This window comes from Cryptotermes secundus, unplaced genomic scaffold (assembly GCF_002891405.2).
Source record: "Cryptotermes secundus unplaced genomic scaffold, Csec_1.0 scaffold106, whole genome shotgun sequence".
Classification (NCBI taxonomy): Eukaryota; Metazoa; Arthropoda; class Insecta; order Blattodea; family Kalotermitidae; genus Cryptotermes; species Cryptotermes secundus.
This window is the reverse complement of record NW_019734310.1, coordinates 206,961-220,651: the sequence shown is the minus strand read 5'-3', so window position 1 is coordinate 220,651 and position 13,691 is coordinate 206,961. Positions and strand designations below refer to the sequence as shown.

General features: G+C 42.0%; 1 protein-coding gene across 3 annotated transcripts in view; it reads left to right on the top strand.

Annotated features, from left to right (window-relative positions):
- Positions 1–13,691, top strand: part of LOC111868432 (trace amine-associated receptor 8c) — a 157,704-nt gene that overhangs the window by 103,349 nt on the left and 40,664 nt on the right. The window contains exon 5 of one of the 3 annotated variants that reach the window (XM_023859050.2): positions 6,752–7,063. The exons of 1 other annotated variant lie outside the window; for it this stretch is intronic. In XM_023859050.2, coding sequence (XP_023714818.1) covers positions 6,752–7,063 — 312 coding nt within the window. The remainder of the gene's footprint in view (positions 1–6,751; positions 7,064–13,691) is intronic. One more of the 3 variants, XM_023859051.2, reaches the window with a different exon arrangement.

Here is a 13,691-nt window from a genome sequence, read left to right as displayed (position 1 = left end):
GCTTGGCCGCGAAGTTAGTGCCAACTTTTGCGGATAGAGGGTGTCACGTGGTCAGCGCAACGGATCCCCACGGCCGTTAATCTCGATTTTCTAGACCGGAGCTGCTACTTCCTTGAAATAGCTCCTCAATTATCCTCACGAGGCTGAGTGAACCCCGTTCCAGACCCACTACTTATCAGAAAATCTTGTAGCTCCAGGAATCGAACCCGGGATCTCTGGATCTGTAGCCAGGAATTCTGACCACTAGACCACAGAGGCGGCCGATTATGGTATCGTAGAGAGATAAACGAATCGGACGTTTCGCCCAGTGAAAGATTAGGCATCTGAAGGATGTTAAGCAAATGTTGCGGCGGGATCTTTGCTTGTTCCGTCAGCTAGTCTTGCTGGCAGGCGACAGCAGACGAGATTTTGAGTTAAAAAAAGGAATCGAAAATAGTAAAAAGAAGAAAGAGTAGCAGAGAATGTGTAAAGATTCGAGATAAAAAGAAGAACTCTGATTGCTATGATTGGATTTTCTTGAGACGGAGAAGGTTCAGAGAGAAGAGCCTCGTACTGAAAGCCGACATTCAATGACGGGTTCTTTTACACAGAGGGAAGTTATTCGTTGTACTTAGATATGTCGTGATGTTTTTGTTGAGGTGGGAATGGACGAGAAGTCAATGATGTTATCTAGATGTGGCGTCAGGGGTCTGATGAAAGATTCCACCTTCTGAAGGAGAAAATATGAGAAGAAAAGGAATGAAAAATGAGACACACGCAGATTACAATAAGGTAGACGGTGCAAAGTCTTACAAATGCAGCAGTTTTTTCAAAATCGCCTCATGTAGGGCTGAAAAATGTTTTTTTTTTTTAATTTCTGAATTATGTATTTTCNAGGCCAGCATCAAATATTATTTAATATTCAACGTTAAATATATTATAATAGATAAAACCTAACGTAATACAATATCTTTGCAGCCCACACAACCTCGTGCTGACGCCTCCCCCATTGGGACTATCCACTAAGAGGAACCTGAATATTTTACTTGGACGGTTTTAACTTTAATTTTAACATTAACGACCCGCTTTGTGGGTGATATTTTAAATGCAAATGGGATACCCGCACTCGGGGTACTGGATGTTGTTGTGTTTTACGCTCCGATACGTGTAACATCTTCCACAAAAAACTGTATATTGTGATTGTTGAGCAGTGCAAGTGTTTCCATGTTTTTGTTGTGGTTGCCTCTGATGATGGCTCTTTGTGAGCCGAAACATGTAAGGCAAATGTGAGAAAATGGTGACAAGAATATATATTGTTACACTCGACGGAGGTTCTATTGATAATTGGTATGTATTTTCATTTTACGGAATCAGTTTTTCTATCATAAATAAAAACAAACTCCGTAACCTGTAGTCCACAAGTGAACTATACCAACCGAGCGAGCGCCGCTAGTCGGCGAAGTTAGTTCCAAATTTTGCGGATAGAGGGTGTCACGTGGTCAGCCAAACGGATCCCCACGGCCGTTAATCTCGGTTTTCTTGACATAGAATATAAAATTATCATTAAATATGCTTTTCTTACTGGCACGCATGAAGTATGTGAACTAAGTCCTTCTTGTGAAACTAGCAGTTACACAGCTATTCAAGAATTTCCCAACGTTCTATTGAATCTGATATTTCATCACCACGTTCACAAGAGCACTCCCCTGGTCCCAATTGTGAGCCAAATTAATTCACTCCATATCACCTCATCTTTCTTTTGGAAGATCTGTTTTAATATTATCTTCCCACTAAGTCTAGATCTTCCTAGTGGCTTTCCCACTAAAACCATATATGCATTTTTCATTAAATATATTTGGACGATGAAAACAATTACCAACTCCTGAAGGTGAGATTTATTTTTTTTAGGATAACTCTTATTTAAAGTGATTTCTTACGTAAGTATTGATGTTTTGATGGCAATGATTATTTATAATGTAGTGTTCTGGGTTGTGATACCCCGTAGTCTTATAAGTGGATACCCTAGTTTCGGAAAAGTATGCTGTCTCAATCTTCAGGGTGTAAATGTGTGCGGTGAGGAAACGGTTGGATTACACAGACAAGTTAGAAGAACGTGGTCACTCAGATATACTGTAGGTACCTGTAACGGGCAACTTTTTTTGTAACGGGGGCCAAAATGTGACATAACTAATACTTGATACGATCTTTAACCAATTCAGTCTGTATCACGTATTCATAACCAGATTTTCTTCAAAATTAACGTCTTGAATTTCTCAAACACGTGACTGAAGAGTATTATCTTCTGGTATATAACACCTTCTAGTCCTGCAGAAGTTCACCTACATTTCGGAGTTAAATATTGCATCCATCTTCAAGATTGAAGTAGCCGTGAAGAAGTAGGCGCAAAGTGAAGTACCGGACTACACTGCGTTACATCCCCGAAGACAGTCCTCTTCAACCCAGTATTTGTTTAGTTAGTTAATTATTGGAGAGGGCGGGTTTCCCCATGCACTTAGACCAGTATTGGTCCATTGTGCTTCCCTCTATGATATTTTACCAGTCTCTATACCCTACCGATATTGGTGCGTACCATCAGTCCCGACTTAGGCCAGCGAGTTGGGCCTCTACTGGCTTGGTGGTATCTATAAAGCTTCCCCCATCTATCAGAGGCGATAGAGACTACTGTTGGGCGGGAAACGTCCTTGAATTTGGCTCAGTGACCTCCTTTGGAGATATGAGGTTCTTTTACGTGCCGTAAAGCTACGACACGGGACCCACGGCTTAAAGTCCCTCCCGGAGGACTTGTTCCCTGAATTTTTCCGCCCTTAAAAATTCCACGACCTCCGCCGTGTTTGAACCCGCGTACCACGAGTCATGAGGTGGGAACGTTACCTCTAGACTACGGAGGCCGCTCCATATTTGTTTCCTTACATTTCCAGTTCTGATGAACATAACGGGCCCCTGGATTATTGCTTAGGCCTTATACGAATATATCTGAAACGTCTAAATGATTTGTAGCAAAAACTACATAATGAATAAATTAATTTGAAGTAGTTACTTAATTAACGAAGTTGTATCAAGTTAAATTGTTATAGAGCGTCGAATTAGGTGAGGTGGTTGTGATGAAAGTTGAAGAAAAATAGTGGAAATTACTTTCGTTTGTACTATCCCAACCAACTACCAAGTGGACTGAGTAAGATCACGAATAATCCCAGTTAGAATGACTGATGTTTCGGCCGAGATTTCAACCAGTAACATCCCCCTAGCTCATCGCATGTTGCTTTAAAGCTCGCTCTTAGGGGGGCATAAGGTTATTTGTGTGGCTTCAGTGGTCACTGGAGGTGTCTCTGTTAACTCATGTGTCTCCCGCCGTCATTCCGTTAGACCGCAGGCAGCCATGTTACCCAGCAGCGGTAGCACAAAGCCTACAGTAGCTTTGGTGTTTTAGTTTAATTAATGCCACGTAGGCAGGTCACAATTTGTGGACCAGCTATTGGATTATGGCACAATAAGCGAATTACTTTAAGTGTTTCTCATTTTATTACAATAATGTAAACATATCTGCACCGAACTGATCCAGTTTAATAGATGAAGAACAATATGTTGTTGCGTCTTTCTGAGGCGAAAATTTTCAGTGGCCATATTCAATTTCAAATAACATTTTGAATATGGATTTTCCGAAGTACACGAAGGTCTACAGTCACTGAAAGTTTCAGATTAGTGTTTGTTTATCTAACGACAAACAAACTCCGTGGTCTATAGTCTGCAAGTGAACTATATCGACCGAGACACCGCCGCTTGTCGGCAAAGTTAGTGCCAACTTTAGCGGATAGAGGGTGTCGCGTGGTCAGCGCAACGAATTCACACGGCCGTTAATTTCGGTTTTCTAGACCATAGTCGCTATTTCCTTGAAATATCTCCTCAATTATCCTGACGAGGCTGAATGGACCCCGTTCCACAAAATCTGGTGGCACCGGGAATCAAACCCGGACCTCTGGATCTGTAGCCAGGAACCACAGACTAGACCACAGAGGCGTTCATCTAAGGACACTGTCCGTAACTCAGACTAGCGGCAAAGGATCAGCTGACGGTAAAGAATTAATTTGTATTTGATGTGCAATTAAGCAGTCATGACATAATTTAATGTCCTATTCCGATATTTTCGTGAAGTGACTGAGAAAACAACGAAAATCCTCAGGATAATCCATGTTTTGGCTGAGAATCGAACCAAATTTTTTCGGAATAAAATCACAGGTGTTGCCTCTTAAGTAAGCTCTCTTTGTAAGAGCCTGTCTCAGTCTGAAGGACAGAGGTTATGTTGCGTCGAGCGAGATTACAAATAAGGGGGAACAGGCGGGGAAGGGTTGTGATGTATGTTAATGTAGACATTAGATGGACCTGTGCAAAGGAAATACCGGAATACTGTAGCTATGAGAGTTGATGTCCCGACCAGTGTTCGATTTTGGTCAATAGATCTGTCCTGCTCTAGTAACATTTTCTTGTTCTGGGTTGTAATCCCTGCAGCGAAACCACCAACGTGAGGTCGCATGCATTAATGACGCCATGATCCTGGAAACTGAACCGTACCCAAGGTGTCTGCTCTCCTGCCTCCGCTAAGTCCCGTAAGTTGCTGAACAGACAAGCCAACTGCGGTATTTATTTCGACCCACCGAGAGTCCACCACACACCCAGGGCATTTCACAACATTCTGACTTAACGTGGCCTCAGTGGCCACAAGCAGTGTCTGCCCAACATGAGGCCAACATACAACTCTCACGTGAACTCTGTCTGTCTATCTATCTATCTATCTATCTATCTATCTATCTATCTATCTATCTATCTATCTATCTATCTGTATATCTGTCTGTATATCTGTCTATCTATCTGTCTGTCTGTCTATCTGTCTGTCTATCCTGAGCCGGATTAATCCAGTCCCCATTCTAATTCTCTTATTATACAAAATGTTATTATAATTTTTATCTGTGGTTTTGTATATATATGAAATTTGATCTCTGATATTAAGGGAGGATCATAGGCTGAGGGTATTTGAGAACAGGGTGTTGAGGAGAATATTTTGATCGAAGAGGGATGAAGTGAAAGAGGTTTAAGAAAATTGCTTAATAAGGAACTTCGGAATTTGTTTTCTTCGCCAAATATAATTAGAACGATTAAATAATGGAGAATGAGATGGGCGGAGCATGTAGCACGCATTGGGGAGAGGAGGAATGCATACGGGATTTGGTGGAAAAGCCAAAAGGGGAAGAAACCACTTTGAAGAGCTAGACATAGGTGGGAGGATAATATTAAAATGGAAAAAGTAATCTTTAGTCTCAAAATGTTAATATTTGTTTGGAGTGACACGATCTATCTCTGCTTCGCTTACGATTATCGAACGTCTAATATTCTGGTGGTTGCCTACAATCCCGAATTGCGCGATGGTTTGCATACATTGAGTTCTCTTTGCCAAAACTTCTGAAAGCTTGATTGTAATCTCAGAAATGCAAAGTTAAAGCGACAGAAAGAAGGGGAAGTATGGTAATTTATTACGAATCGTCAGTTGAAGTTTCCCGAAAGTCTACAGCGCTAAAGACTTCCAAAGAAATGTACCCAGCTACTGGAAATTCTTGTCACTGTAGTTACTTGATTGTGATTTCATTGATTGCTTACAGAAGTTGAATATCTTGCGGTAGACAATCTTATTGAAGAGTTCTAACTTCTGGGTTATAAGGCCATGAATTCAGTTGAAGGGCACTCGACTTCTCGGATGAACATATCGTCTCTATTTAAGGGGTTGAAGTGCATAGATTCAGTAATAAATCACCATGCCCCTTGAAGGGCCTCATTTGTCCATTTATCCCTACTATAATGTACCGAACTCCTACCTCTAGTTTCTTTGGGCCTCACGATCACCTTCTGTGTAATATGTTTACCTATTCTTTCATCTACACACTTCAACCCTGAAGCTGGAGGAAGTATTTTTCTCCGAAACTTCAGTATCCGACCACAATACTGCACGACATCACACCCCAAAAAGACCACAATTTTAACAATCATATAAAAAGTTTAAATTTTCCATGTGCTTAATTAATCAATTACCATTTCATGGAGATGTGTGTGCGGGGGGGGGGAGGTATAGCTCCACCATTCTTGATCTCGACACTAGATATAAGTGAGTGGCCGGAGGCCACGCATAGCTCAAGCGGTTAGTCGCTGGCTTCTCACCGCGGCGGCCTGAGTTCGATCTCGGATCTGGTCAAGTGGGATTTGTGGTGGACAAAGTGGCGCTGGGGCAGATTTCTCCGAGTACTTCGGTTTCCCCTGCCAATCTTCATTCCACCAATTGCTCCACATTAACCCTCATCTATTATCTGGGGCTCGTACAATAGACCAGAAGTTTCCGCAGTACAAGGGACTTAGTCCCACCCCACTAGCAATAAAAAAATGTGAGTGGCCGGCTTTGCACCCCCGCCGCTCTACTTCCGGGGAAAATGCCCTCGGTACCCATTGGTTAGTACGTTTGATGGGCCCAAGAGCCGGTCTGGATGCTGTGGAGGAGAGAAAAGTCTCTTGCCCCTTCTAAGAATTGAATCCCAGCCCTCCAGCCCTTAGCCTATCGCTATGCTATCCCTGTTCCCCATATATATCTACGGTACAATATAATCAAATGTATTTCAGATTTCAAGTTGCTGCCGCACATGGAAAGGGGAAACGCAATTAAATATCGGACGCCAGTGTATCCATACCCTGAACGCGTGAAGATGGTTGTGTGTAGATGTGTGATCTGTCGCAGGGCTGCGTCGCAGTGATAAGTCTGATGTGGGTGACATCTGTGACGCTGTTCGCTGTGATGGTGCTGTCGCGGGGCGGCTACTACTTCAACCCAACAGGCCTGCTGGCTTGCGATCCCTTCTTCTCGAGGCCGAGCCTGCGTATATTGTCATCCTGTTTGTTCTACTTTCCCACCACAATGATCCTCATGTACTGCTATGGTTCCGCCTTCCATGTGAATAAACTGCGCCTCAAACGGGTTGTCTGCTCCGGCGTGGCGGCACCAGATGACGTCGGTGCAGCAAACATGGAGAAGGTAGGATGAGGAGTATAAGCTTTTATTCACAGATTAGTATATAGATGTCAGATTTATGCATTTGAATGCTATTACCTGGAAACATAGTGGCAATCTTAATCTGTGCTGCCATCTGTTTTGTGAGAGAGAAACTACTGTATCCGTGGTGAACGGCACACATTTTCTTCGAACCATTCTAGGAAGCCATACATCTTTACGTCCCACAGATTTTGCGGTAAAATTCTTCGAGGTATTCAGTTTTCTTCAATTTGAATAAAATAACATGGCATGCATGCTTTTGTTTCTCTTACTATTCTTTCTCCACATTGATAATTACTACTTCACTGAGTATTGTACATGTTCTAGAACGTTACGGAGAGAAACGTACCTAATTGTTTTCTCCTGTTTGTTCTGAAACTTCCATCCAAACCATCCTATCCACCGATAGGCCTGTATCATTATCAGGAAAGTCATTTATTTACTTATTTACTTACTTACTTACTTACTTACTTACTTACTCATGGAGCTGAGCTCTTCTTGAGGAGCTGCCAATTCTGCTGCTACTCAAGAACTTCCTAGCATTTTATGGAACCCGAAAGTTCTTTACCGTGTTCACAAGAGCCCTCCAGTGGTCCCTATCCTGAGCCAGATGATCAATCAAATACATACTATCCCATCCTATCTCTCTAAGATCCATTCTAATATAGTCCACCCACCTACGTCTTGGTCTTCGCAGTTGTCTCTTTCCTTCTGACTCTCTCACCAATATCCTCTATGCATTCTTTTTCTCCCCCATTCGTTCTACATTCCCTGCCCACCTCATCCTCCTTGACTTAATCATTCTAATTATACTGGAGAAGGGTACAGATTATGAAGCTCCTCATTATGCAGTTTTCTCAAACCTTCTGTCACTTCATCTCTCTTCTGTCCAAATATTCTCCTCAACACCCTGTTCTCAAACACCCTCAGTCTTGTTCCTACCTTAATGTCAGAGACCAAGTTTCACACCCATACAGAACCACAGGCAAAATTATAGTTTTGTATATTCTAATTTTTGTGTTTTTGGACAGCAGACGAAAAGACGAAAGATTCTGGACTGAATGGTAACATGAATGAATGTAGAAGAGGTGGGCCTTCTTGGCCCTTGCACCGCGACCACAGTGATCTATTGTGCCTTTGGTAGCAGGAAAGTCATAGCACTGTAAAATTTCAACTGTATCTTTATATTAGTTTTGCTTATTAATGATCTGCTGCCACTACCTATCACATGACATAGGCACAAATCCTCAAAACCTTTGACACATACCTGCATATTGGCAGAATCATTATTGCACCAATTTATATAGCTTTTATTTCTGTAAGACACTGCTATGAGACGTATGAATTATGAGTCTAGTACGGATGTTGGATGTCTAGTATTCCCGTATTTGCTTGGGGAACTGAAGAACATGAAGGATTAGCCAGATTAATCGGCCTTCCTGCGGGAAATTGAGCTATGTAAATTGCCAACAGAGTTCGGACAGATTTCCACTGTTTGGACCGTTCGATGCGCGAGTAAAGCCTAAGGCAGTAACGACTTCTGAAGTTCCACTGCGAATGCTCTGTGACGGTGGTTGAAGGAAGCAGGTGACATGGAAACTTAGGGAGATTTCTTTACCGTTTGCAAAAGCGACACAAGGCTGCAATTTCAAGTTCTCAAGGAAGTGACTAAGAAATGGGGCAGTTTTCTTGGATGTAAAGATTCTGGTAGAAAGGTACCTTCTGTCTTCTGGGATGTACTCCTTGTAATCTAGTAGGTAGTTAGGTACCTTCTGTTTTCTGGGATGTGACTCCGTGTAGTTTGGTAGATAGATAGCTGTTGTCTTTAGGATACGACACTGTGTATTTTGATGAACAAGTAGCTGCTGTCTGTTTTAGAAGTGTCATCTCACAGTGCTATAAATAAATACGGTGTCACATCATAGAAGTCACTAATCTTCAACATGAGATAAACTTCTAAGCGAAATTGTCCGTGGAACTGAATCGAAATAACAAGGGATAGCCGAGTCTGAAACAAGCATAGAATGCTAATAAATCTTTTGCCTTAAATGAGATAATTCTGCATGAAAATGAAAGATTTACCAGTAAGTATGTAGTCAGGTATCTCGTTTATAATGTTGTAAAGAGATAAAATATATCTTAAACAGAACTCCACTGCAAATCCTTAACTAATGAACCCCTTTCATCTAGCTTGGAGCTCTATTCATGCAGTTGAAGTGGATGTAGCATATGTAAGGATCTGGATATGTACCGAAGCTATTTAATGATGTTCTTCTTGTTAAGAAAGAAGAAGAAGAAAAAAACCTGCGATAAATATATAAAACCTTATATTCGCCTAATCTTTTTAACCTATGATGTTGTTTAGTGGGTTCAGGCTTGTAATTATATGCTTCATTCATTCATTCATTCATTCATTCATTCGTCAATGGCTCTACAGACCTTTATTGGGCCCTTGCCGCTTTTTCAGTTCCGTAATCCTATACACAGTCGGTAGGACTCATTGGACTGGAGATCAGTCCCTTCGCAAGGCCGCTACCTACACAGTGACCTCATTGGGAATTGAAACTACAACCTTCCGGCTTGTAGCAAAGTGCCTCAACTAACTGCGCTACTGCGTACCCCGTATAGGCGGATAGACGGTCATATAATATGTTAATTACATAATTATCATGCCGTGAAAACATATTTTTTTTCCTTGGCACTACAGCCCCAGTGGGCCTAGGCCTACTTCCATGAACTTCTCCGTTCACTTTCGGTAGGACTCTTTGGGCGGGTGATCAGCTCGTCGCAAGGCCTCTACCTGTACACAAACACAGAAAAACACACACACACACAAACTAAACATCCATGCGCTGAGTGGGATTCGGGATTCGAACCCACGATCCCGGTTTCCAAACGAGCGAAGACAGTGCATGCCTTAGACCGCTCGGCTACCGTGACCGGGGTGAAAACATATAATAAATATTAATATATTCTATGAACGTTTCCTCTGGAATATTCTGTTTCCTTAGTTCGAGACTTGGAACGCAGTATCGAAAGGTCATCATTCAGAGTTCGTTACATTTCTTCTTTTCACATTTTCTGCACAAAGCAGCGAAAAATCACTTTAGTGACATAAAGTCGTCTAAGAGACTTCATCAGTTTCCTACCTGCCAGAATCGTCACTGTTTTGAATATGAATCGTCAGGGCTAGTCGTTATTAAGAGACCTGCACATTCTTCACGGGCCTCATGCCTTCTCGTCTTTCTTACTGTTTTTGTGCTAGTATGATATCAATGGCCGGTCACGGTAGTCCAGCGGCCTAATGCATATATTTCCTTCGCTCGCTAGGAAACCGGGATCGTGGGTTCGAATCCCACACAAGGCATGTATGTTTGGTATGTGTATGTGTTTATTCTACGTTTGTGTTGTCCTTTGTTTACGTAGAGGCCTTGCGACGAGCTGATCACTCGTCCAAGAATTACTAACGTCTGTAAAATAATCAAAATGAAAAAACAACCTCGACACCATAAGGCATAAGAGGAGCGGATTAAGTAAGTAGGTAATGATATTAATGAAACGAAAAAAAGTTGCTTTTCATTGATCGTCTCAAAGTGCAAATTAAATTTCTACTTATTTACTTAGTCCTTGATGCTGTGGTCGTCTCGTAACATGGTCTGCGTTACCACATGTGTTGATTCCCTATCATTCGACATCCATCCTTAAGTTGCCTGATATTTATTGTTTCCCGGGGTGATGTTAGCACCACGCTCAACCCTTAACGTAGAGGGCAAGCGGGCTACCTACGTCTGACCCCTACCATTCGACTTCAATGGAATGAATGACCCTATCAGAAGCTTAGTTTCCGCTGGCACTACCCTCAAGTAGTTCAGGGTACGCAAAATCCCCAAGGTTCTACTACCAGTATAAACTTTTACAGTATGTTTATTTACTTACTTACCGGGGGTACGCGATAGCGCAGTTGGTTGAGGCACTATGCTTCAAGCCGGAAGGTCGCTGGTTCGAATACCGATGAGGTCATTGGATTATCTAATTGACCTAATCATTCCAGCCGCACTATGGCCCTGGGGTCAACTCAGCCTTTAACAGAAATGAGTACCAAGAATCACCCTAGGGGGTAAAGGGCGGTCGGCGCGTAAGGCTGACAACCTTACCGCCATCTGTGAGCAGATATTCTAGAAAATGTGAGAGGCTCAACCTCTCACAACCGTATGGACCTCCACGGCCTGCTGTAGGGATAGCTTTACCTTTGTTTACTTAATAAATGTGTTGCTGTGATGTTTACTTCTCTTCCTACGTCCTAAGATGATCCAAACAGATTCATTTCTCATAGAACAACTGGTGCTTTTGACTTCCTCAATGCGTTCTTAAGTTCCTGATGACATTCGTTGATGTCACAAAAAACAGTTTGGCATTGGTTCAAGGCTTCTCGGGAATTTTGTATAAATATTCATAAAGTTTTTTTCTTCTGGCAAAGCTTACCAGCAATAAACAGAAGAATAAAATTACTTACCTTTTTTATATAACTACTCAATTAATAGTTCACTCTATATAGAGAACGGGCTACCGAGGAATGTGATTCGATTCCCAGCAAGGGTAAGAAATATTTCTTTTCACCACAACGTTCAGACCGACTACGGACACAACCAGCCTCCTATCCAGGGGCGTTCTTTTCCTGCAGGTAAAGCGGTTTGGTCGAGATTAAGAATATATGGAACTACACCTCCACTCCTGCATACGTCTTCAAGTCGTAAGTGTTTAATTGAACACAGGAATAACTTTGCTTACTTACTCCGCATGGATCAAAGTCTTTCTTGAGAATCTGATAGACATTAACATTTTAAGAAATATCCTTAATTTTATGGAACCCGAGTGCTAGTTAACAATTCACTGAAGTGTGTAATATCGAAAAGACCACATTTGGAGAACTGTTTACTCAAACTGAAGTATTTTCGTATCTTATTAGTCGTGCCTCTTACGTTGTAATCATGCAACTGCCACTCTCTCGTTGAATTATTCAGCCCCTCAAAGAGCTGTTCCATGTAGCACAAAGCCAGCCTCCAGGGACACGCGTCAATTGAGCCTTCTCGGCTTTGTTGTGTTCGGAATGTCAGAGCCTCCAGACCAGGGCCTCATTATCTCCCATAAGAAGAACCGCTCTTCGTACGTGGAAATTACACAGCAAAGTGGATTAAGTCCCATTATATTTCGTTGTACCTCATTTCATATACTCGGCTTTTCCGGAGCGTTGTGCACACGTGCAATTAGGAAGTGTAGTACCTGGGAAAGCCGATCACAGCGGCCGCGCGGTCTAAGGCATGAACTGTCTTCTCTCGCTCTAATGCCGGGATCGTGGGTTTGAATCCCATTCAAGGATATCTGTGTGCGTTTATTCTGTGTCTGTGTTATGTATGTAGGTAGCAGCCTTGCGACGGACTGATCACTGGTCCAAGGAGTCCTAGCTTCTGTGTATAGATTAAGAAACTGAGAGGGCTGTAGAGCCATAGATAGATAGAAAAGTTGTAATTTTCGTCTTAATGCTATTAATATAAAGTAATAGAGGGGTAGCGTAGTTGGTTGAGGCACTATGCTGCAAACCGGAAGGTCGCGGGTTCAAGTCCCCATGAGGTCATTGGATTTTTTAATTTACCTAATCCTTCCAACCGCACTGTGGCCCTGGGGTCGACTCAGCCTCTAACAGAAATGAGTACCAGGAATGTTTTTGGAATATCCTTGGGGGTAAAGGGCGGCCGGCGCGTAGGGCTGACAACCTTGCCGCCATCTATGAGCCGATTGTCTAGAAAATGTGGGAACCTCAACATCTCACAACCCTATGGGCCTTCACGGCCTGTTACAGGGATACCTTTACTTTTTTACTTTTTAATAGAATATTAAGAAAATTAACTGATCTATTACAATTATAAATTGTCCTTTATTAAAAAATGCAAATTAAATGAATATAATATAAGCTATAAAAGCTAACTATATAGGCCAAGTAGGTCCCTTTCCCGCGAAACCCAATGGAATGTAAGCCACCTCAACACACACCAGCATGATTTTGACAGCATTTTTGGGAGGATGCTTAAGTTAAGAAGAAATTTGGATTTAAAATGCCCAAAACTCCCCCGGGAGGCCCTCTAACATCATGCTAAATTTCTTGGAAATAGGCTCAACGGTGTGGAAATGTATAAAACAAACAAACGAACATGCTCTTATTTAGAGCCTTAGGAGGTATAGGAATGCCTAAAATTTATGAAACATAATTGAACTACCGCAAATAAGGAAATGATAACACGACGATAATCGCATATTATCTGCCTGTTAATATATTTTATTCAGAATTAATTGTATTTACTCCAGTAATTTCCCGAACCTCACTCCTCCTAGGGGTGGGGAATACTGGCTGAAGCAGTCACTTCAGTTAACATTTCCTAGACAATATCTATTAAGAAAGCAGTCTTCTGGGATTTGGGACCGTGTATATGTGGTGTTAACCGACGTTTCGGAGGAACGTATCGAGACTGTGAGAACCGGTAAAAGCAGACGTGTCTGCTTTTACCGGTTCTCACGGTCTCTTCGCTTGCAGATTTCTTATATTTTTTCTTCTACC